The sequence below is a fragment of the Chelonoidis abingdonii genome, chromosome 14, assembly GCF_003597395.2.
Source record: "Chelonoidis abingdonii isolate Lonesome George chromosome 14, CheloAbing_2.0, whole genome shotgun sequence".
NCBI classification, from domain to species: Eukaryota; Metazoa; Chordata; order Testudines; family Testudinidae; genus Chelonoidis; species Chelonoidis abingdonii.
Genome location: NC_133782.1, coordinates 648,536 through 673,041, shown reverse-complemented (window position 1 = coordinate 673,041; position 24,506 = coordinate 648,536). Strand labels below are relative to the sequence as shown.

Here is a 24,506-nt window from a genome sequence, read left to right as displayed (position 1 = left end):
CTCGAGCTTCTGCTTCCAGGCTGAGTTAGCAGGAAAAGCACAAACACCCCTCCTGCATGTGGGCCCCAGGATCCCAGCCTACTGGCAGGGGCTGGATTTCCCAGAATTGCTCAGGCTCCTTCTGCCCTGGAGAAGTGGGCAGGACCTGCAGATGACTGACACAGCTGATAGGAACCTGGAGGGAGTCACAAATCCCTGTGACTGGAGATGAATGATCCTAAGGGACCTGGAGAGCCTAGAGAGACAGTCCAGGGAACCCAATTAATCCAACCCCAACCATGCACTGGAGAGCAGGATGGGGACAGGCACTGCTGCAGGGTGGGTATGTGTCACAGAGTCCCCGGGCGATGCTCTGGAACTGCTCCCCACAAAGCCAGGCAGGACTTTGGGGAGCCTCCTCTCCCTTGGAGCAGACTGTCTTCAGGGCAAGAAGCTCACACGGCTTCACCTCCTGGGTCTGACCTTGGAGCATTCAGCATCCTNTCCCTCGGAGCAGACTTGTTCAGGGCAATAAGCTCACACAGTTTCACCTTCTGGGTCTCTCCTTGGAGCATTCAGCATCCTCTGCCCCTCTGTGCGCTTCCCACAGCGAGTCCGCCCAGGCGGGGTCCTGGGGAAGCCAGAGGTTCCTGCACCCCCACTTCGCAGTCAGACGTGACTCTCAGCCAGCCAGTAAAACAGAGGTTTATTAGATGACAGGAACAATCTAAAACAGAGCTTGTAAGTACAGAGAACCGGACCCCTCAGCCAGGTCCATTCTGGGGCCCAGCAAGGCAGACCACCCCGTCTGCACTCACTTCCCGTCCCCAGCCAGCTCCAAACTGAAACCCCCTCCAGCCCCTTCTCTCTGGCCTTTGTCTCTTTCCCGGGCCAGGAGGTTACCTGACCTCTTTGTTCTCCCACACCTTTAGCATCCCCTTGCAGGGTGGAAGGGCCTGGCCATTAGTTGCCAGGAGACAGAGTGTCGGCCAGAAACTGAGGCACCCACACAGTATTCAGAGGAAACAGTAAGAACAGCCCCACTTCGTCACAGTATGGCAGCAAAGCAGACCAGCAGCAGTATGGGATGATTGCAAGGAGCATCAGTCCTGGAGCGGAGAGACAACGGCCTGCCCATGGCAGCTCTGGGACAGTCACACCTGCAATACAAGATGGAACCCTCTGGCTAAGGGAGCTTTATCCTGCTAAGGCCCAGGCTGTGGGCAGCCTTGCCTAATGGTCAGGATGGGCGGCTGACTCAATGGTTGTAACAGGGTGACCAGGCCTAGCAGCCTGAGTCAGGAGCCAAGTTACCAAGTCCTGGGAGCAAGCCGGAGATGGGGGCCAGAAGCCAAATACCAGTTCTAGGGAGCATGCCAGAGTCAAAACCCTGGAGACAAGAACTGGGCCAAGGAGCAGGAGACCAGGACCACAGAGGCGGGAGCAGCAGGCAGCTGAGAGCAGAAAATGGGCCTAAAAACTCAGCTGAAGGCATGGTACAGGCTCAGGAAGCCAGGGCAGCTGGAGTCTGCAGCCCATCAGGAGACCAAGTTCACGAGCTGCCTCAGCTGGAGGCAATGACCTGGTCTGGGTTCAGCAGTGAGTCCCTCACAATCCCCAGCAAGCCTGAGCAGTAGCCTCAGGGCTGACTGGCAGTGGCTCCCTACAGCTGGTTTGCCAGCTGGAGTTGCTGGAGTGCAGCTGTGCTCTGGCTATGCCCCTAACACGCCAGGGGCAGGGTTGGCTGGTGCAGATCAAGCTATGGTGGGTCTGTACAGTGGGGTTCCCCTACACTGGGGAATCCCACTCACCTTGTGTTGGTGGAGAGGAGTACAGCAAACAGGCCGAGCTGGGAGCCAGACTATCCAACCCAAGATGCCTTCTCACTAAGAGCCAGGGCACTGCCGCACGGGGAGAAAAGCCACAGACCTGAGCAGGCCAAGCTTCTGTGGAGAGAGGCTGACTCTGTGGGGCCCAGCTGCGGGGCATGGCCATTTACAGATCTTGGAGGGTCTGTGAGGGGCTTGACGGCACAGAGGCCCAAGAGGAACTGAACAGGCCTCCTGGAACAGAGTCTAAGGCCAGAAGGGGCCACCAGACATCCAGTCTGATCTCCTATCACAGGCCACCAACACCACCCATCCAGCACCCGCACACTGACCCAGCAACCAGAATTAGCCCAAAGAAGCCCAGCCCCTGGGAGACTAGACTGTTCTGTGCACGGGCGGAGAATAGGCGGGAGAGAGGGGCACCATGTCTGAGGTCCCTGCTGTGAGAAGAAATTCAGTGAGCTAAACCCAGCTAATCCTGGCAAGTGACACCCCCCCGCACAAAGGTCCCTGCCAGTCTGACCTGTGGGGAAATTCCTTCCCTACCCCACACGGTGATAAGGAAGATCCTGACCAGGTGACCAAGACCCAGCCAGCCACGCAACTGAGAGAGACTGTTTGGTGCCATCTCCAAGCCCTGGCCCTCCCTGCCCTGTGTCCCAGCTTCAGCTGGGGCCAACTTGGATGCTACAGAGGAAGGAAATTAAAAAATAACCTCCTAGAACAACGGGGATGGGAGATCCCTGCTGGTGGCTGGCTGACACCCTGAACTTGGCATGAACTTTAGCAACATCAGACATAAACCCAAAGTGAGCCCAGAGCTGCCGAGCCATACCCCCCCGCCCATCACAAGAAGTCACCTTGTACAATTGTGCTGATACGTAAGAACGGCCGTACTGGGTCAGACCAATGGTCCATCTAGCCCAGTATCCTGTCTACCATCAGTGGCCAGGGTCAGCTGCCCCAGAGGGAATGAACAGAAGAGGGAATCACCAAGTGATCCATCTCATTGCCCATTCCCAGCTTCTGGCAAACAGAGGCTAGGGACACCATATATTGGTCCCATTCTCTCGTAAAACTGCCTCCAGAACTCCTACTGGGAGGCTGGTCCAGAAACTCAGCTTCTGATGGTCAGTAACCTTCTAATTTCCAGCTGGAATTTGTTCCTGGCTGGTTTCTAGCTGTTCAGTCTTGTGCCAGCCTTGTTCTTTAGTCTCAATAGCTCTTCACCCTCGCTGGGGTCACCCCCAGTGTGTTTCCAGAGCGCACTCATACCCTGCTTTTTGCTAGACTAACCAAGCCAGGCTCTTCCAGGCTCCTCTCATAAAATTGGTCCTCCAGTCTCCTGGGCACCTAGTCGCTCTTCTCTGGCTCTGCCCCTGTTCCAGTGTAAATTCATCTTTCTTGACCATGGGTGCCCAGTCCTGCGCACAGGATTCCACCTGTGGGCTCACCAGGCCTAGTGGAATGGCATTAATACTCCTCTCTCGCGCCTGGAGCTGCTTCGCCTGGCACATCCTAGGCTCGCATTGGCCTTTTTCATGGCCACATTACGTTGGTGATTCATAGTCATCCTGGCAGCTTCACTCTTCAATCTGTGGCAGGTGCCCACGACTAGCATGGGCAGAAGGGGCAGCCCTGCACTCACCCCACTCGCCCCCCGCACACTCTCTGGGTGGGCCAGATGTCCTGCGCCCTCTCTCCTCAGGGGCAGGTCACCAAGGGCCCCCAGTGCTCCTGTGTCTCAGATGCACTGACCTCTGCTGCCCCCCATCAGTGATGGCGTGCCCCAGGGCACCCATGGTCAAGAAAGATGAATTTACACTGGAGCAGGGTCAGAGCCAGAGAAGAGCGACTAGATGCCCAGGAGACTGGAGGACCAATTTTATGAGAGGAGCCTGGAAGAGCCTGGCTTGGTTAGTCTAGCAAAAAGCAAGGTATGAGTGCGCTCTGGAAACACACTGGGGGTGACCCCAGTGAGGGTGAAGAGCTATTGAGACTAAAGAACAAGGCTGGCACAAGGACTGATGGACCCTGCTGTTGTCTGCCCTGGGGCAGGGAGCTGCAGGCAGACTGTGCTGGAAAGTTCCTAGAGTCCCCAGTGCCACAGGCTGAGCAACTGCTGTGGCCAGGCTGACACAGAGCCAAGAGCTGCCAGGGGACACGGGGGCTGGGGAGGGAGTGGTGCTCTCCCTGACTTGACATGGTTTCCATCACACACAGGGTTTTCAGTTCGGGTTAACGGCTCTCAGCATCCCCACCGGACACATGGGGACACGGGCTCGGCCAGGTTGCACTGGCTCCGGCGAGGGGGCTGCGCCAGGCTGGCTGCTTTGCACATGCAGCCCTGCCAGGGGCCCTGGCCACAGGCTGCCTGGGGAAGTCCTGGCACAGGCAAGCCCCGAGGGTGGATGCCGGGGAGGAGTTTTGCTGCTCGGGGAGTGGCTGCCCAGCCCCTTTTCTGGGCGGGTACTGAGGCTGAGAAGTTTATAGCAGTTCTGCCTTGCTTGCCAAAGATCCAGCTGCATCATGCTGCCCGGCTGCCTGCTCTGTCTGCTTGGGAGCTGCCTGCTCAGGGTAAGTTTCAGTTTCTTTTCCTGGGAAGTCAATGATGTTGCACCCAGCTGCGGAGCCCTGGTACGCAGAGCCCAGCTCCCATAGGGTGCTCTGGGAGCTTGGCAGGGCTCTGAGCCAACTCTCCTGCCTAGGCAGTGAGGGGGCTGGCACCACTTCCCCTCCCTTGGTCCCTTCGCTGGCACTGGGCCCTCACTGGCAGAGCAAATCCCAAGCCTGGTGCCAGTCGAGCTCCGATGGGAGGAGGGTGTTCTTCGGCCTGGAGGGAGCCAGGGAGCTCCAGCGACAGACTGGGATGTGGCGGGCAAGATGTGGGGTTCCCTCTGGCTGGCTGGAATCACAGCTCCCTCGATGTGAGCGATGGTGCCAGGAGCGCACAGGGCGGGATCCTGCCCTATATTGCTGGTCCCAGGCTCTGCCCAGGTTCCTTGTAAAGGACCTGCGATTTGTCCTCCATCCCTGCCCTGGAGCTGCCAGGGCTGGCAGGATATACCCAGGTGTGCGGGGGGACCCCCTCCAGGGGTGTTTACAGGCTCTGCTCTTGGGGTGGGGGAGAGAGCCCTGAGGGGAGGACAGGGCTGGCTTTAGGCTGATTCCTCCAAGTCCCCCAAATCGGGCCCCCTGCCTAAGATGGCCCCGCACCCTAAAGGAGAGTGCCTAATTTTTTAATTTTTACTCACCCTGCGGCGGTCCGGGTCTTCGGTGGCACTTCGGCGGTGGGTCCTTCAGTGCCGCGGAAGACCTGGAGCGAGTGAAGGACCCGCTGCTGAAGACCTGGACCACCGCTGGGTATTCGAATTGGGCCCCGCGCTTCCTAAAGCCGGCCTTGGGGGAGAGCAGGGGAGGGGAGCATGTATCCCCCATCCCTGCTCTCTCCCCTGTCCTGGGCTCGGGGAGCTGCCTGTGTGGAACCTGGGCTCACAGAATCGGCGAGAGCCAAGGCTCCTGCTCTGGCCTGGCAGTTTGCTGGTTCCTCATTTTCGTGGCTGGGAATTTCCCTTCATCTGCTTTGATTTCCCTGCCCCCCACGACTCCACCCTGCTGTCTGGCACCCCAGGGGCTCCAGGTTTTGACTGAGATGTAGTGGGGACTGGGGAGGGAGGGCAGGGTCTGGAGTCCCTACTCCCTGTCCAAAGGGCCCAGCTGGAGCTGGGGCCAGGCTGCTGGCTTCACTTTCACTTTCTTTCTGAAATAGGGGGTTGGAGTAACCACCTGAGACAGAGCAAGAGCTGAGCCCACACCCAGCCACTGCCCTGGTGCTGCTCCGGGACCCCGGCTCCAGTCAGGGCACATAGCTGTGGCATAGGGACATCAGGGGCAGGGCTGGATTGAGGGGGCAGGAGAGTTGGCCAGACCAAGGAGGCAGCTTTGGGTAACACAGAAGGTGCTGGGGGAGGATACAAGCTGTGACAGTGTCTTAGAATGCAACAAGCACCAGCTCCAGGCCTGCAAGGGAGCAAAAGCAAACACCGGCCTGATGCAGTGGGGCACTGACGCCAGGGGTGCTCCCGAACCAGCTGAACACGGGCTGGGGCTGCCAGGTTCCAAGCAGAGGCTCCAGGGTTCCTCTTGCCAAATGTGGGGAAGGACTGGGCCAGGCCTGCAGTGTGGGCCTGAACTAGGCATTGGGAGATGTGGGGGGAGACACAGGGGCTAGGGTTGCCAATTTTGATTGGATGTATTCCTGGAGGTTTCAGCACAGGACATAATCTTCGATTAACAATTAATTTGTAATTCCTGGAGACTCCAGGGCAATCCTGGAGAGTTGGCAAACCAGGGGCCCAGCCCAGGCTGGGGGTTTGGGCTCCGTTCAGTTCCCCTTCCCAACACAGAGGCTGCTAGTGACATGGGATGTCAGAGTCTTTCTTCTCAGTTCCCCTGTTTCTCAGAGACCTCCCCAGGACAGCGAGGGCTCTGCCAGCATGCGCCCATTGGCCACTCCTGGGCACCAGCCCCGCCACACCCTGTGAGCTGCCGGCGGTGCAGGGCTGGGGCTTTCTGTGTCACTGTCACAGGTGGGAGAAGAGGCTCCCCTGGGGCAGACTCTGGGGAGTCCCCAGAAGCACCAGGGCTGCCCCAGATCTGAGCGTACAGGCTCCTCCCTTCAACCCCCCATTACCTGGGAGGATGGCCCCGTGGCTCTGGGAGGAAGGGGCAGTTGGGTCTGCCCTGTGCCCTGCCCCCCACCACAGGGGTTGAAGCTGGCAGCCTGTGGGCAGGGGCAGGCAGGAGAAGCGTTCCTGTCAGTGGTGCCCAGGCCTGCCCTCTTGGCACAGGCTGTAGCTGCCTGGCCAGGGCTCTGACTCAGGCCTGGCAGCACCCGAGCAGCACCGTGCTCACCAGATGCGAGGTGAAGCAGGAGAGAGAGCTGTGCCCTGGACACCACACCGGAACTGGTGGCATCCCACTTCAAGGGAGGCCTGGCACTGCGGAGGTGGCTGAACCCAGCTGTGCAACAGTCTGTGGTTAAAGTGGGTGTTGGTGAGAGTGCAGGGAGCAGCGTCTGCGCAGTGCCTGGGATGCAGAGGCTAAGCAAGCTGCATGCAGGAGCGAGGCGGGCGAGGAAGAACAGGGGATGGGGCGAGTAATGGAGCACGGACCCATCTGGCTGAGCTCACTGCTCTCTTCTATTCCAGCATTGGGCGTCTGGCAGCGACTTGAACTGCACCCCAAAGCAATATCAACATAATGGCAGGTGCTGCAACCGCTGTGAGCCAGGTATGGAGCACTGTCCCGTCTCCGGGCAGCCTTGGCTGGGGCTGGGACCCGACTGTCGACCTCGCTCCCCTGGCGGAGCCGGGGTTTTCACTCTTACCTCTTCTCTACAGCACCTCCTGCAGGGAGAGGCTGGGTCTGGCAGTGCTGGGTACCTCTTGCAGGGTCTATTGCTTGTTCTTCTCTGACAGACTCCTGCCCGGCTCGCAGCAAACCCTGCTGTGCTCTGTGTTGCAGGACTCAAGCTTCTGTCTGACTGCACTGCCTCGCACAACACTGTGTGCAAGCCGTGCGAGGAGAGACACTTCCAGTCCAGCTGGACCAAGGAGAAACACTGCACCCCCCACAAATCCTGCGATCACAGTAGGTGCCTTTGGGGGCATTCATTCTTGGCAGGTGAAACCAGGCCTCCTGGCTAATGCTCAGGGGCTGCCGGGGTCCTTGCAGCCTGGTGCCACCCCCTGCTCACATGCCATCCTAGGCTCATCACTTGCCTTGCAGGTGGTGCTGCTGGCACCGACTCCCTGGAGTGCTGATCCCTTGTCTACGTTTGTCTCATCCCCTTTGCCCAGACGCTGGACTTGAGACGAGGAGCCGCGGGGATGCCAAGCACAATGCCGAGTGCCAGTGCCTGCAGGGCATGTACTGCTCCAGCCCCGACTGCCAGACCTGCTTGAATATCACGGCCTGCAGGCCAGGCGAAGGAGTTGCTCGGAAAGGTGAGGTGATGCTCCGAGCCAGCCAGAGAGCTCCCTTCCTGGGGGCCAGGAATGGAGCTGATTCACCACTGTGCAGCCCAGGGATCACAGCGCACCCCCTTCCCCCCGATCAGAGTCCCACCAAGGCTTCCCCTGCAAGGGGTGTGTGATGGAGTAGGGGCTGTCTGTGTGGGGACTTTAGGGGATGGACCATACCGGAGCCTGTAACCTGAGCTAGGTAAGGGAGGGGAAAGGTCAACACCTTGGACCGGGAAGGGAGACAAAGGAAGGGGCTGGCAGGAGGGAAGTAGTTTTCAGTTTGGGTTTGGGGCTGTGTGGGCGGAATTCAGGGTATCCTAAGCTGGAATCCAAGCACCCTGAAAGCCCAGAAGGACTCGATTGAGGGGTCCTGACTGTGCCTGCAAGCTCTGCTGTAACCTGCGTTCCTGTTGTCCAATAAACCTTCTGTTTTACTGGCTGGCTGAGAGTCACTGTGAGTCCCAGGAAGAGGGGTGGAGGGCCGGACTCCCCCACACTCCGTGACAGGGTGCCAGGGCCTTGCCCTCGTGAGGGACACTCAGTGCTTCCTGGGGAGACACGCACAGGCTGCAATCACTCAGCTGCTCCAGCCTGGCACCTGCAAACCACCTTGCCTGCCCCTGGCATGACACTGACCTGCCCATTGCCCACTCTGCTCCATTCCAGCCAACAACCTTTCGGACACAACCTGCGAGCCGTGTAAACATGGCAGCTTCTCCAACATCTCCTCTGCCTCTGAGCCGTGCCGCCCCTGGACAAGGTACAGATCCAACACTCCTGATTCAAAGGCAGCTGAGGCTGCGCCCACACCAGCCTTCTCTCTGCCACACAGCTCACGCTTCTCACGCCAGCTCATCTCCTGCTGCAGAGGGCATGGGGAGGGTGCACCACATGGGTGCACCAGCAGGTGACATGAGCCCTGGTAGGGCCTTGGTGGGGTGGCACAGGCTGTGAGGGCAGGGTGGGGGAGCGGGCGCAGGGGCAAGCAGAGCACCCCAGCCATCCTGTCATCTCAGCTGCCACGCCCAGCAGCTGCCTTCCTCCCCTTTGCCACTCTCGCCACCACTGGAGCTGGGCAGTGTGCAGCACACAGGTGAGTGGAGCCAGGCTGCAGGGCCTGTCCCTTGGCCATGCACCCCAGAGAGCTCCGCTGCCAGCCCGGCGCCACCCCGGCTGCACAGCAGAGATGCAAGGGCCAGAAGAACCTTAACCCTGACCCTGACTCCTGCAAAGCACCCCATAACCACTGTGTGAGGGGAAAGCAGAGCTGACCTCTGCATGGCACCCCCATAACCACTAGGGAGGAGTAGAGCAGACCCCTGCATGGTGCCCCCCATAAACACTGGGGAGGAGCAGAGCTGACCCCTGCATAGCACCCCCATAACCACGAGGGGGGGGGAACAGAGCTGACCCCCTGCATAGCACCCCCATAACGACTGGGGAGGAGCAGAGCTGACCCCCTGCATGGTGCCCCCCATAACCACTGGGGAGGAGCAGAGCTGACCCCTGCATAGCGCCCCCATAACCACTGGGGAGGAGCAGAGCTGACCCCCTGCATGGCGCCCCCATAACCACTGTCAGGGGGGAAGCAGAGCTGACCCCCTGCATGGTGCCCCCCATAACCACTGGGGAGGAGCAGAGCTGACCCCTGCATAGCGCCCCCATAACCACTGGGGAGGAGCAGAGCTGACCCCCTGCATGGCGCCCCCATAACCACTGTCAGGGGGGAAGCAGAGCTGACCCCCTGCATGGTGCCCCCCATAACCACTGGGGAGGAGCAGAGCTGACCCCTGCATAGCGCCCCCATAACCACTGGGGAGGAGCAGAGCTGTCCCCTGCATGGCACCCCCATAACCACTGGGGGGGGAACAGAGCTGACCCCTGTATAGCGCCCACCTTAACCACTGGGGGGGGAACAGAGCTGACCCCCTGCATGGCACCCCCATAACCACTGTGGGGCAGAGAAAGCAGAGCTGACCCCTGCATGGCACCCACCATAACCACTGGGGAGAAGCAGTGCTGACCCCTGCATGGCGCCCCCCATAACCACTGTTGGGGACCTTTGGGAACTTGACAGCTGGTCTTGCATTGAAGAGTCCACGGGCTGCGTGTACCCCCATCTTTCAGGAAGCTGCTCCCACAGTATTGACACTTTCTGCTTGAAATTTGCACCTTGTTTGCTGGCTGTGTTTGTCAGGTTGCAGCTCCGCCCCAGCTGGATCTCATTTAGCCTTGGTCTGCTAGCAGACATCACTCCACGTAGGGCATGAGAGCTGTGGCAGGCTCTCCTGGAGGCAGGTTTCCCAGCACCGAGTCAGTCTCCGAGCTCTTTGCTGAACCCTTCCCAATTGCTCAATCTCCTCGTTGAAGTGAGCCCCCCAGAGCCAGACGCACTGCTGGAGAGGTGGGGTTACTGTGAGCCCCGTTGGAGCAGCCCAGGATCCCGCGGGCTGTACCAGTAGCACCTTGCTGAGGTGCTCTGTGGGGCTCCCAGTCATGCTCCATGTCCCTGTGGCCCAGGGCCCAAAGGAGAGCGCCTGGGGCCAGGCATAGGGGCAGCCACTGCAGCCTACAGGTATTCCCCGTCTCAGCAGCAGGCCAGTGGCAAACACCCACAGCTGGCTGCGGGGAGATGCCTGAGGGAGGGCATCACACTCCCTTCCCTGCTACTCAGGTGGAGGGCAGAGCCAATCCCGTGGTTGGGGGCACAGGCTGCCAGCCGGGCCCCTCTCTCCCTGCAGGTAGCTCCTCACATCCGCCTCCTCAGCTCTGGCCTGGCTACTGGGTGTGAGTGCAGTTGCAGCCAGGGACTCGCTCTCTATTTACACCGTGGGAAGGGGCTTGGGGTCCTGCCTATCGAGTTCCCTGGGGTCTGGTCCGTGCTGTTTACCCCACGCAGGGCCGGCTCCAGGCTCCAGCTTATCAAGCAGGTGCTTGGGGTGGCCACTCCAGAGAGGGGCAGGAGGTCCAGGTATTCGACGGCAATTTGGCAGAGGGCCCCTCACTCCCAGTCGGAGCGAAGGACCTCCCACTGAATTGCCACAGATCACGATCGCGACTTTTTTTTGTTGTTGTTGCGCGCGCGCTGCTTGAAGCCACAAAACCCCTGGAGCCAGCCCTGACCCCATGCACTGCAGCGCACTGCCAGCGCACAGCTCTGGGCCTTTTTCACAGCAGCAGCTCTCCTCCCTGTGTGACATGATTCCCCGGTGCCTGCATGCAGGGTGCTTGCTGCCCTACTGGCTTCGGGTATGAACCCAGCTCTGTCCCTCTCTGCAGCTGCGAGACACTGGGGCTGGTGCTGAAGGTGCCTGGGACAAAGCGCTTGGACGTGGCTTGTGGTAAGTGCCAAGCTTTCAGCATGCACAAGCTGTGCAGATCCCAGGTGGGTGATTTCTTGGATGGGAAACTCCAGGGTGCCCGAGACCAGCCAGCATTCTAGCAAGGGAAACCTTGTGCCAGTCTGCCCCAGTACTCACCCTGGGTAAGGCGTGCGGCGCTGCTTCATCTGCTGCCTGTGGGTGGCACAGAACCGAGGGTCTGGCCACGTGTGACAGCTAACATTCTGCAGGTGGGCGAGTCCATTCTGCCTCCTTCCAGTCCCCGTCTCAGTGCTGTGCAGCTGTACAAAGCTGCCAGGTCCTCCCCAGAGTTGGCTGCATTTCAGTAGTGGATGGATTGATCCCTGCAGACACAATACAGTTTGCAAGGAGCTTCAGGCTCCCTTTGGCTGAAGATATGGGGACCTTGCCGCTCCTGGTGGTGGTTGTGGGGGGTCTCCCCAGCAGTGGGCGCTGTAGGTGAGGTGTGGTTGAGAGGGGCTCAGTGTGGGGCAGAGGGTATTACGCTGGGCAGCCATCTCTCTTTTCTCTTGCCAGAGCCCGGCCGCAGCCGCTCCCCAGTGCTGATCTCCGTTATGGCCATTATTGCAGCCTCTCTCGTGGGGCTCATTTTCTTCTGCCTGTATCAGAAAGGTGAGCACGGGGGGCACTGGCTGGAGGAAGGAAGGGAGGGTTGGGTGGGTGTCTGCCTCCACTCCTGGGCTGGGCCAGGGCCTGGACACAGCAGGGTGTTCGTCCTCCACCGCTCACAGCCGAGCCCACCATTCTGCCAACCGGCAGCCTGCAGTTGTCCAGGCTTGAGGCATCACAGTTCAGCTTGTTCTGGGGAAAAACCTCACAGCCCTGGGGCCCACGTGTGCTGAAGCCAGACTGCCATGGCAGTGCCAGCCTGGCCCAGCTCCCCCCAGCAGGGCACCCTGCTGCTTTACCCACCCGCCAGCATAGGCTAGGAGCTCTGGGAGGCTGAGTCAAGGCTCCAGCCATGGCTCTGGCCTGGAGCACCTTGGTCAGCAGGAGGCACAATGGCAGAGCCCAGATCAACGTGAGCACATGTTGATGCCATGCTGAGCCTGGCTGGGGCACTGCCCCCACCCCCCGCTATGGGGGATCTGGGCTGGGCCTGGCCAGGGCTCTCCTCCCCCCCAACCCCCATGGGGTGTCTGGGCTGGGCCTGGCTACTCCCCTCCCCTGCCCCGCCATGGGGTGTCTGGGCTGGGCCTGGCCGCGGCACTCCCCCCCCCCCCCCCAACCCCCATGGGGTGTCTGGGCTGGGCCTGGCCAGGGCACTTCCTGCCCCCCCTAACCCCCATGGGGGATCTGGGCTGGGCCTGGCCAGGGCTCTCCTCCCCCCCAACCCCCATGGGGTGTCTGGGCTGGGCCTGGCTACTCCCCTCCCCTGCCCCGCCATGGGGTGTCTGGGCTGGGCCTGGCCGCGGCACTCCCCCCCCCCCCCCCAACCCCCATGGGGTGTCTGGGCTGGGCCTGGCCAGGGCACTTCCTGCCCCCCCCTAACCCCCATGGGGTGTCTGGGCTGAGCCTGGTTGGGGCCCTTATCTTCTCTCCCCATCCCATGGGATGTCTGGGCTGGGCCTGGCCAGGGCACTCCCTGCCCCCACCCCCCGCTCCGCCATGGGGCATCTATACTGGGCCTGGCCGGAGTCTCACTCTTCCCCTCTGTCCCCATTCCCTGTGTAGGTCTCCAGAAGCACCCAGAGAAGCAGGTATGTCGCCCTGCGCCGCCCACACTCCCCGGGGCAGGAAAGCAGCTGCCGTGCGCCCGAGCAGAGTCAGGGACCTGGCCCCAAGCAGGGGGTTCTCCCTCCTGGCCCACAGGCACAGGCTGCACCTGGCTGCCTGCTCCCTGGGCAGGCGGCACCAGGCCCTGGGGTCACCTCTGCTGCCCGCTGGGGTGGGGGGGGGCAGGGACAGGCCGGAGGCGAGGCAGAGCAAGTGGAGAGGAGATGCCCTGGGGTGGGAGCCAGCCTGGGCCCTGTCCCCATGGGGGCAAAAGGGGTGTTTCCCCAAGCCCTGCCCTGAGGGGACACCGCCGTGTGGTGGGGTGAGGGCAGGGGCTGGGGCAGCGTCCCAGCATCTCCCCTGGAGATGGGGGGTTGTGCCGGTAGAGGGCAGGCCCTGGTTATCCCGCAGCAGCCCAGCAGGGGGCAGCAGGAGCCCAAGGAGAGGCGTAGGTCTCCCCCGGCCCCACACTGTGCCAGCTCGAGGGGCTGCAGCAGGACCCCCGCCCCCCCCGCCTCACCTTCCCCCGCCTGGCAGGGCCCGGAGTGGCTGGATCCCGTGGAGATTGCGGTGCTGGCGCCGCCCCAGCAGCCAGCCGCGGTGGGGTGCGAGGAGCATGACGAGCGCCAAGACTTTCCTGTCCAGGAGACCCTGCTGGGGCGCCAGCCTGTGGCGCAGGAGGACGGCAAGGAGAGCCGCATCTCGGAGCAGGAGAGGCTGTGAGGTCCTGTCGTGGGGAGCATCTGCCTCGTCCAGTACACACAGCCAGGGCTGACCTCCTCCGCCCGGCACACAGCAGGGGGCTGTGCCACGGGGCAACCCGGCGCCCTCCTCCCCGCCCTGGCTCGGCCCCAGGCAGGGGCGCTGGCGGGGGGCAGTGAGACGAGGCCCAGCACAGTCAGGAGCAGAGCATTCAGGGGTGTACAGAGAGTGGGGTGGAGCAGTGGGTCTCACCCTTTCCCGACTCCTGTACCCTTCAGGGGGCTGATTTGTCTTGCGTATCCCCGAGTTCCACGTCACATAAAAATGACTTGCTTGCAAAATCAGACATAGAAACCCCAAAGCATCCCAGCCACTGGTGCTGAACAATGGCTGAGTTTCTCATTGGCACCATGTCGTTCTAAAATAAAGCGATTGGAATACGAATCTTGTACTTACATTTCAGCGTATACAGATTGAGCTGCACAACAGGTCATTGTCGCTATGAAATTTTAGTTTGTTCTGACTTCGCTAGTGCTGTGTATGGAGCCTGTTGTAAACCTAGGCAAATCTCTCGCTGAGGTGACATACCCCCGGAAGAGCTCTGCATACCCCATGGGTACGTGTCCCCTGGTTGAGAACCACTGGTGTAGGGGGTGCCGCTGCAGGCAGTGGCGGGGCAGCACCTGGTGCACAGAGCTGGCCCAGCACGCAGCACTGCTCACAGCTGTTGATTCTTCTATCCACATGTGACTACAGCCTTTGCGCTCCCATTCTGTGCTTACGGCCTTCCTGCCTTGCTGCATATGAAGGGCTTTAACTGAGCTGCATGAGGGGCAGGGCCTGGCATGCACCGAGGGCGGGTGAGACAGGAGGTTGGCAGGGATGGCGGAGAGGGGGCTCAGCATGCAGAGAGGCTGAATAGGTGGCTCACCCCACCCCTGTCAGTGCACCCCCATGCTTGACACCTGCCTCTGTTCCAGCAGCACTCACTTAAGTTAAATCCACAGTCTTATGGCTCCACATGTGCATCCTCCCACCTGTGTGCACACACACACACACACACACCCCGTGCACATACACCTGTTGGTATACACATGCTCACTCACCCCTATGCATGTGCACAATGTACCGCCATGCAGACGTGTGCTGATATTGGCATGCATGCACGCCAGGTGCTTGGCTCTCTGCACTGCCGCCCCCCAGCTGGGCCGAGCCCCCCCTTCCCCACCCCCCATGGAGCCAACCTTCAGAGGAGCCAGTATATTTACGACCGACAGGTTGACATTTCTGTGGGTATTGCTCCTCTCCCCCTCGCTCTGCTGTTGCCGTTACAATGGAAACAATTATGCTCAATTATTCTCCACCACACCGTTGACAAAAAGCTGGTATTTAAACGATAATTATCTTCACAGTGGGTGAGCGCGGTGGCCCACTGCCGGTGTAAGGGTCTCCTTCAGTCTCTCCTTGGGAGTCTGCTCAGCCCATTAGCAGACCTGCTGCCCAGCTCGCGGAGCTGGAGCCAGGAGCAGAGCTCCCCATGCCAGGATATGAGCATGCCCTGCTGTTCTCTGGATCTAGGCAGGATAGATTGGGGGCCTGCACCCCTCCCCAGCTGAACAGATTGACCCTCATGGTGTTAAGCCCCTGCTCCATGCCCCTGGGGCCCCTGACCATTCTGAGGCCACTCCTGGAGTTGCTCAGCAGGAGACAGGACTTGCAGGGTCCAGTGTGGCTCTGCCAGGAGCAGCGGCTGCCCCAGGAATGACAGCTGCCCAACGCCAGGAGGCACAGGGCAGCAGACTATGTAGGGAGGAGGCACTGTAGGTGAGAGGGGCCTGAGCAGCCTGGGTACCGGGCTGGCAGGAGCTTGTGTCCCAGCCCAGCCCTGGAGACTAGAGGGATTCTGGGAACCCACTACAGGAAGGAAACCCTCCAGCAGTGCCCCACACTCCCCCAGCCCCCATTCCCCAGAGCCATATTGGGTGTTACTGGCTGCCTCCCCAGCTCCAGCGGCTGGGGAGCTGACCCCAGACTGTCCCTGCATGGCGGGGCAGGGCCCAGGGTGTGGGGCTGGATCGGGGAGGTGGTGTGCTCCCCATCATTTGCAGGATGTGTTTAGAAAAGCCGAGTCTGGAGGTGATGCAGGCCAGCCCCGCTGGGGAGATGGGGTGCCAAGGCCCTGCTGGTGGCCTTGGGGGAGGGGGCGGGGGAATTGCCCCAGCTGGCCCTTGCCAGAAGAGACCTGTGGCTCCTGCCAAACGCAGGCTGCAAGCAGCTGCCTGTGCAGCCGGGCCAGAGCCCTGCTGAGGGTGACCTGCTTACAGCTGCCTGCCTGCGGGGAGAGCATGGCCCAACTGAGGGCACTGCAGGCAGAGCCCAAGGTGCCTGGTGCTTAGCCAAGGCCCTGTGCCAGAAGGTGTCTAATGGAGTCCCGGCTCCTCGCCTCCCTGGCTGGAGGCCCAAGTTAGCGGGGAAGAGGCTAGAGCACATAACCTGGCTGTGCCCGAGCGTGCACAAGACAAGAGAGGCCATAAATCTCAGCGCCAGAAGCAGCTGGAACATGGAGCAACTTGGACGGTAAAGGCAGCGGCACGTTATTTAATACCCCTCTTAAAACCTAATGTGAGGTGTAATAAGGGAGATAAAAGCCTGTTGGCAGCTTTCCTAGTTTGAAGGGGTAACCCATATACTGCTCTCCACATGACTCCTCCAGGCCAGCAGCCTAGTGCCCGGGGGGTGGGACACAGGACTGCCATTGGGGGCACGCTGCCCGTCTAGGTTCTCACCTGGTGCAAGGCAGCAGGCAGGTCCCAGCAGCACAGCTGATGTCTCACCAGGGCAGCAGGCAGGATCCAGCCAGGGGTTTGGGCAGCAGGCACAAACATGGCTTGGACTCAGGGAAGAAAATGACAAATTCAACACTGCCCCAAGAACAGCCCTTCGCCCCTCTGTCTCTATCCCCTGCGCCATGTGGAGCCCCCCTTCTAACACAGCCAGCCACACCCCTCGCCCTGGAAGTTCACACGCTGACCAGCAGTCAGGGCGCCTGGGTGCTGGTCCCACCCTGCTACCAGGCTCGTGACCTTGGGCGAGTCTCTGCCCCTCTGAGGTCAGTGTCTTGGCCTGTGAAGGGGAAGGACATTCTCCATCTGGGAGCTTGCCCCAGGCTGGGATGGCGAATTAATTAGTAGCAGTACCCATTCCCTGCTTGCCCCCGGGATTGACACCTGGCCCCTCCTTATCCACTTCAGCCAGCTGGGCGTCTGCGCTCCTGGGGACCGTCACCCAGACCCTGCTGGCACAAGCCTGTGGGTGTGACGGGTCATGTGGCCTCAAGGAGGGCATGGCTAGAAGAGGGCAGCCAATCCGGCCCTCTGGCATTATTCTCCTTCCATCCCGGCTGGGGCACTAGCAGACTGCAGTAGAGACCCTGGGGGTGCTGCGGCTGGGGGGCTGGCTTGGCGGGGTGGAGGGCACTGGCACACTGGGGCTGCACGACAGTGTAGCTGGTGTGACAGGCCCTGCTTTCCACATGTGGTTCATGTCCTCGCTATTCCGTCCATCCCAGTGAATTTCACCCCAGGTGCCAGGCTGGCTCGCAGCAGATCGGTACAGCACGGAGCAGCTGTTGGGACTGGGCTGGGGTCAGACTGGTGGCCCTGGGGTGAAAGGTCAGCCCCCATGTTCTCACTACCTAGGAGACTATCTGTTAACGGTGGCACCGGGTCTGCCCCGAGGAACTCTCAGGTTGGACTGACGCAGCTGGCAGGTCTTGCAAGGGTTGGCGTTTTTCTGAGAGCTCCAGCTTCTGGAGTCAGGTGATCACAGAGAGCCTGAGCTTCTGTGTCAAGAAACAGTAAGCTCCTGCCCCCTCATTTGCAGCGAGAAGCCAGAGTCCAGGCCCCTAGTAACCCCAGAGGCTCTGCCACCCATAGATCAGGGGATACTTGGCCCCTAGTGTCCCTGCCCAGGCCAACAGGCCAGGGGCTGGGAAGGACCAGGGCTGTTGCCTGTGCCAGCCATGCAGGAGATCACCCAAGAGACAGCATCAGCGACGGGGGGAAGCTGTGTCTGTGGTCAGGCCCCTCTCCTGCTGCTGAGGGAAGGAGGGTAGCAGCCTCCTAGTGTAGCTGAAGGAGCCAGGCAGGGAGAAGGGGACCAACTCCAGGAATAAGAAAATGCAGCGTCCCTGTTTACTCCACTGAGCTGGTCGGCAGGGCCCTGCCCCCCCACTGCTGTCTGAGCAGCTTGTGCCCACCTTGCCCCATCTCTCCTCAGGCACAGTGTGTTTAAACCTGCTCCCGCGTGTCAGACATGTGCCATCTCATTAGCATGTCTGTCCCCTGAAGTGAGAAGGGAGCATGCAGGAGACCTAATTGAATGTAACTAATTATTCACTCTGCAGCCATTCAGTTTAAATGGGATTGTGAGGGACAGAATTATTCATTCTGAAATGGGGAAAGAAAGAGAAAACAAATAGAGGGGATTGCGGAGCTGCAGCTCCCGCTCTCCCCAGAATACCAATTACCGGATAAAGTGATTGTATAAATCTTTACTGAGCGAACGAACTGTACCAGTCACTTACTTCTGTCCTGCTGTTATTAGGAAGCAATGAAAAATGATTCCTCCTTCCTGTGTAGTTAAAGGCTCCCAGGCCCTGTCACTCAGCTCCTGCTCCGGGCAGCGCTGCTGGGAGCCCAGAGCGAGGGTGGGCAATGGAGGGTGAGGCAGACCCTGACTGGTCAGTGAAAAGGGCTGAGAACTGTAATGGCCCAGCTGAGCAGCAGCCCCAGAAAGGGGGAGTGGGAGGCACCCCCAGGCCTTGCTGCAGTGCCGGCACACCGCAGGAAGCCACCGTGGCTTCTCCCCAAAGTGACATGTTGGAAGGTGCAGTCGCTGGCCCCCGATTGGAGCAGCTCAGTGCAGCCTGCAGGGATGTAGCCACATGAACTGGCATGGGGCCGGAGGGGCACCGTGCAGCACTCAGGCTGAGAGCACACGCCACATGCAGGTCCCTGCTGACCGCTGGGGCCAAGCCAAGGTTTTACCCCCTCCCCTGGACGAGCATGCTGTGACAAAGTGGGACTGTTCTTAATGTTTCCTCTGAATCTGTGTGGGGGCCTCAGTTTCCCCTATGCTTTTCCTAAGTCTCCAGTGAGCATAAATGGCCGACACTGTCTCCTGGCAACAAATGGCCAGGGCTCTTCCCCCTGCAAGGAAGTAGCTAAAGATGAACAAAGATCAGGTGACCTCCTGGCCTGGGAAAGAGACAAAGCCCAGAGGAGGAGGGGCTGGAGGGGGTTTCAGTTTGGGGCTGGCTGGGGACGGGAAGCGAGGGCAGACGGGGTTGTCTGCCTCGCTGGGCCCCAGAATGGACCCAGCTGTGGGGTCCCGTTCTCTGTACCTACAAGCTCTGTTGTAGACTGTGTTCCTGCCATCTAATAAACCTCTGTTTTACTGGCTGGCTGAGAGTCACGTCTGACTGCGAAGCAAAGTGGGGGCATGTGCAGGACCCTGTGGCTTCCCCAGGACCCCACCAGGGCAGACGTGCTGTGGGAAGTGCACGGAGGGGCAGAGGATGCTGAATGCTCCAAGGAGAGACCCAGGAGCTGAAGCCGTGTGAACTTCTTGCCCAGAAAACAATCTGCTCCAAGGGAGAGGAGGCTCCCCAAAATCCTGACTGGCTTTGTGGGGAGCAGTTTCAGAGCATCGCTCAGGACTCCCTGACACATGCCACCCCCTCCCCTCCCAGAAGACCTGGGCCTCTATGGCAGCCACACTCCACAGCGAGCACAGACCTGCTGGCCCATGGAGATCACTCAGCAGCCAGCCCACGTGTGAGGAACACATGGCCAGGAGAGCCAGAGCCAGCGAAAGCCTCCACATACCCACGCCCGCACCAGGAGAGATGCACCAGTGAACAACGCCCAGCGCTGGCTGCCTGGGGGGAGGGTTGTCATCCTGTATCACCTCCCGCCCAGTGGTCCATGGATCCAGGGCCTCCCTGCCCAGGGAGGTCTCCGGTCTCCAGCCATCACTTGTCACTGGGCAGGGACCCGTGTCCCACTCCCTCCCGCCCAGCGCCCTGCCCTACACTGCGCTCTCCCTAGCACGCCAGTCTCCCTGCGCTCCGCTGTCTGGCTACCCCAGAGTGCCCCAGCAGTGACAAGGGCCCACCCAGCTCTGTGTCTTAGGGAAAAAGCAGAGAAACCCTAACAGTCAGCCACCGGAGTCCCATGCCCACTGAAGAGGCACCAGAAATCCCGGCAGCGCCATGGCTCCGAGCAAGGATTAAGGGCTGGACCCTGGAGGACCAAAGCTCCTGGCTGTTTGCCCAATCCCAAGGAAGACACTGAGTCTATTTAAACTCATCTGTGTATCTCTGTGTTTGAACCAGTCTCTGCAAACAGCCGGGGGTGGGGCCTCTCTGGCCTAGTTCACTGACTTAACACCTCCCCTTAGAGAAGGGGCAGGGAGGATGCACGGACTCAAGCTGGGAGATTGCAGGAACTGCCTCCTGCAGACACCCAGACAGGGTTTTCCGGCCAGGGATGCTGTGGGGGGCAGAGAGACCCCTGCTGCCCTAGGCCGCAGGGCGAGGCCCTTCCAGGTCTGTTGAGAGAAGTTTGTCCCCAGTACATCATGTTCATTCAGCTACCCTGCCGGGAGTCATGCAGCACAGTCATGCTGGCTCCCACCAAGCCCCGTGGCACCCCACAGGGGAACAGCAGCTGCCTTGCAGAGACCTGGGTGCTGTGCTGCTGGAGGCCACCGAGCCACGCAGAGTCTTTACAACCTGCCCGTTGCCCCCGCCCGCAGGCATCCGAGGTTCAGGCACCATCAAGGGCCTCCTACCACAGCCCCACAGCCTGCCCAGTCCTGGAAAGGGGGCAGGCGCAGTGAGCCCCAGGTGCGCCACTTCAGCTGTCTGCCTGCAGGCACTCCTGGGGCATGGCTACCCTGCAGTAGGGAGCGACCTTCCAGTCTGCGGGGCTGTGAGCTACTGCACTAAAAATAGAGTGTGGACATTGCATCTGGCGTGGGGCTAGGGCTCCCCAGCCTAGGCTCACGCCCGCCCCAGCTGCTGTGTAGACACCAGGGCTGGCTCCAGGGTTTTTGCCGCCCCAAGCATCTGCTTATTGGGCTGGTGCCTGGAGCCGGCCCTGGTAGACACTTCCTGCCAGATCCCCCAGCTCTGTTCCAGCAGCACTTGCCTCAGGACACATTAATGTTTAGAAATCTCTCCCAAGCATTTATCAAACAGGGAAAACAAGGTGTCTCCCAGAGCCCCTGCCCGCAGGCAGCTTCATCAATAGGAGCCAGTCACACTGCTCTCTCCATAGCATCTGTGTGCAACTGGCTGGGGAGACACTAATTAGCAACACTCTCCATCCCTTTTCCCTGACACAGCAGGTCTCCCAACTCCCCTTGCACAGCTGCCGCCAGCTGCTAACGGTTCCAGCACCACTCTGGCCATCGGGCGGGGACCCAGCCCGGCTGAGCCCGGTGGGGAGCAGGAGCTTATGCCGCCTCGTTGGTTATGAATTTATAATGCTGCCAAGGAGACCTGTCCTAGGAGAGGCAGTCCTGTCTTGCACCCCAGGGCAGCTTGCGCTCCTTTCTGGGGACAGAGGGCCTGTCCTACGTTCTAAGGGGCTCATCCTGCACCTCAGGGACTCCCGTAATTACTGAGCAATTAGCTGATCCACAAGGGGGGCTGCTTTCCTCACACCCCCTGTGTCACGGAGTCCCCAGGCGATGCTCTGGAACTGCTCCCCACCAAGCCAGGCAGGACTTTGGGGAGCCTCCTCTCCCTTGGAGCAGACTTCTTCAGGGCAAGAAGCTCACACGGCTTCACCTCCTGGGTCTCTCCTTGGAGCATTCAGCATCCTCTGCCCCTCCATGCGCTTCCCACAGCGAGCCCACCCAGGCAGGGTCCTGGGGAAGCCACAGGGTCCTGCACCCCCACTTCACAGTCAGACGTGACTCTTAGCCAGTCAGTAAACTGGAAGGTTTATCAGACGACAGGAACACGGTCTCAAGCAGGGCTTGTAGGTACAACCAGGACCCCTTAGCCAGGTCCCTCTGGGGCAGTGGTCCTCAACCTTTTTGTCTGGCGAGTGCCAGACAAAGGACCATGGTGGCAGTGGAGCATCCGCCAAAATGCTGCTGAATTTCTGTGGCATTTTGGCGGTGACACCTCTCAATGATGCTGTTTGCCGCCAACAAGTGATGTCACCGAGAGGTGTCGCCGCTGAAATGCCACAGAAATTCGGCGGCATTTCAGCAGATGCTCCACTGCCAGCCAGGACGTGGGCGCATTTAGGGGACCCCTGCATTTGGGGGCCCCTGCTCGGGGGGGGAAGGATCTTAGACCCCAGACTTGGGGTTCCCTGCCTCTTCCCAGCCAGCCCAAAACTGAAACCAAAAAAAACCCCTCCAGCATGCTCTCCCCTCATTCTGTCCCTTTGTCCAGTTTCCAGGACAAATGTGTCACCTCACCCCACCCCCTTCCTGGCTCAGGTTACAGGCTCAAGTACCGTCCCTCACCTAAAGTCACCCCCTGCTCTCCCCTCCCCCATGCAGACAACCCCAGTAAAACTAAATGACATTCCCAGGTCAGTCCACCCTATCCCTACTGCGTCACCCCTTGCCACAAAGCAGGTGCTCCCCTACCCACAAGACAGGCCTCAGTGTGTCTCAAGGGCCAGCGGAGCTGGGGTCAGTATAGCCCAGCACTCGGGGTGGAGGGCCCCCTCCCAGAGAACACCCTGCTGGGGTCCCCCTGCCAATGACACCAGCAGCCACATGGCCCATGGAGGGCCAGCTCCAAGATCCCACCCCCAGGGCTGGACTGTGCTTGGATGCTGGGAGCCTGTGCAGCTCCTTGACCTTGGTGGGAGGCACAGCTGGCTCCAGCCCCTCCGAGCTGATCCATGGTGCCGTTCCCCTGTGGGGGGAGCCAGGAATCCCATCCTGAGGGGACTGCAGCAGGGAGATCTGGGGCAGAGAGCCGGTCCCGGCACCGCCAGGGACACACACTTGACTACAGCTGCTTCCTAGTCTCCCAACAGCATTTTCACCTGTTACTGAGGGCGGCTCTCAGCCCACCTGCCATCCGCCGAGCCATGGACACTCCCTGTAGCCCTCACACGGGGGCAGAGGAACCATCCCCTTGATCCCCCTGGCCCCATGGGAGAAGGAAGGGAGGTGCATTAGGGGACACATGCATATGCACACGGCAGGGGACTGCAGGACCTGGCTACAGGTGCAAGCCAGGGGGGGAGCATTGAGTGTGCTATGGCCAAGCAGGGGGAGGTGGGGATGGGGTACATGTAAATCCCTGGTTGCTTTCTTCAAAGGGTTTCCCATTGCTTCTGAAGGCAGACAGGTGCCCTCCCCCCCTCCCCCAGGAACTGGCTGCTGAAAACCCCTCCCCCCCGAGGAACGGCCCCAGGGCTGCGGGAGATTCCCCATCGCTTGGGGTCTTTCCTTCCAGACTGGCTTTTTCTCAATTCCACTGTAGCTCAGTCAAACGCAACAGGCAGAGCTGGGGAGGCTGGAGGATGCAGGGGGTTCCCTGGCCTGTCGTGCAGCTCCGACTACATGATCAAAATGTGCCCTACAAATGTTTTTTTTTCCCTCCTGCTGATAATAGCCCACCTTAATTGATTAGTCTCGTTAGAGTTGGTATGGCAATACCATTTTTTCATGTTCTGCGTGTATATATGTTTTCCTACTGTATTTCCACTGTATATATCTGATGAAGTGGGTTTTAGCCCTGTGACGAACTGGGACTGTTCTTAATGTTTGCTCTGAACACTGTGTTGGTGCCTCAGTGTCCCCTAGGCAGTTCTTAAGTATCTAGGTGGTGGGATAAGGGTGTGTGATTGCTGCAGAGCAAAGGGCCAGTGCACCTAAATGCCTGGCACTCTGTCTCCTAGCAACTGATGGCCTGGGCCCCTCCTCTGCAAAGGTGCCAACTGAAGGTGTTGGAGACAAAGGGATCAGGTGACCTCCTGGCCCGGGAAAGGAGCTGAGCAGAGAGGAGGGGCTGGAGGGGGTGGTTAGTCTGGAGCTTGCTGGGGACGAGGAGTGAAGTGCAGACCTAGGGGTCTGGCTCACTGCCCCCCAGAATGGACCCGGCCGAGGGGTCTGGTTCGCTGTATCTACAAGCTCTGTTTTAGACCCTGTTCCTGTCATCGAATAAACCTCTGTTTTGCTGGCTGAGAGTCACGTCTGACTGCAAAGTGGGGGTGCAGAACCCTGTGGCTTCCCCAGGACCCCGCCTGGGTGGGCTCGCTGTGGGAAGCCCACGGAGGGGCAGAGGATGCTGAATGCTCCAAGGAGAGACCCAGGAGGTGAAGACGTGTGAGCTTCTTGCCCTGAACAAGTCTGCTCCAAGGGAGAGGAGGCTCCCCAAAGTCCTGCCTGGCTTAGTGGGGAGCAGTTATGGAGTCCCCGGGCGATGCTCTGGGACAAGCCCACAAAAGCTTGTGCCCAAATAAGTTTGTTAGTGGCTGTGGTGGGGCAATGACTCACCGGTACGGCGCCTCCCGCTGGTTGTCCAGGAAATTAGCTCTTTTTAGCCAGGAGCACCCTCTGCCAGCTGCTGCCTCTCCTGCCGCTGGCCCCGTGTCCCTCCCAGACCCCAGTGCCCTTCTAGATGAGGGTTCTGCCCCCTGGCAGTCCCCCCCTCCCTGGGGAACCCCCACTCCTTATCCCTTCGTTGCCTCAGTGGCAACTGTCAGTCATTGTCTACAGCAGTTTGTACCACTCATCATCAGTGGGGGGAGACCTGCTGCCTCTGCCTGAGTCTGGGCAGCCCCTCTGCAGCCCTAGGAACTTCCATGGGCCCTGCAGCCTGGGGCTCTGCTAGACAGGAGCTCCCC

At 60.2% G+C, this 24,506-nt stretch overlaps 1 protein-coding gene across 1 annotated transcript; it reads left to right on the top strand.

The window, feature by feature from the left end:
• Positions 1 to 4,235: 4,235 nt before the first annotated feature.
• Positions 4,236 to 14,058, top strand: CD40 (CD40 molecule). The gene is made up of 9 exons (XM_032795559.2): positions 4,236 to 4,385; positions 7,019 to 7,100; positions 7,335 to 7,460; positions 7,670 to 7,816; positions 8,501 to 8,594; positions 11,114 to 11,175; positions 11,713 to 11,808; positions 12,871 to 12,896; positions 13,450 to 14,058. Exons 1-9 carry the CDS (start codon positions 4,338 to 4,340, stop codon positions 13,633 to 13,635), a joined length of 867 nt encoding a protein of 288 aa, XP_032651450.1. The 5' UTR covers positions 4,236 to 4,337; the 3' UTR covers positions 13,636 to 14,058.
• Positions 14,059 to 24,506: the final 10,448 nt, after the last annotated feature.

Bases quoted from the DNA above. Each gene is read 5' to 3' on its own strand.
- CD40 (XM_032795559.2), top strand. From the start codon at position 4,338: ATGCTGCCCGGCTGCCTGCTCTGTCTGCTTGGGAGCTGCCTGCTCAGG. The intron at 11,176-11,712 runs GTAAGTGCCAAG...TTCTCTTGCCAG, and splicing joins GCGCTTGGACGTGGCTTGTG to AGCCCGGCCGCAGCCGCTCC. The intron at 11,809-12,870 runs GTGAGCACGGGG...TTCCCTGTGTAG, and splicing joins CTTCTGCCTGTATCAGAAAG to GTCTCCAGAAGCACCCAGAG.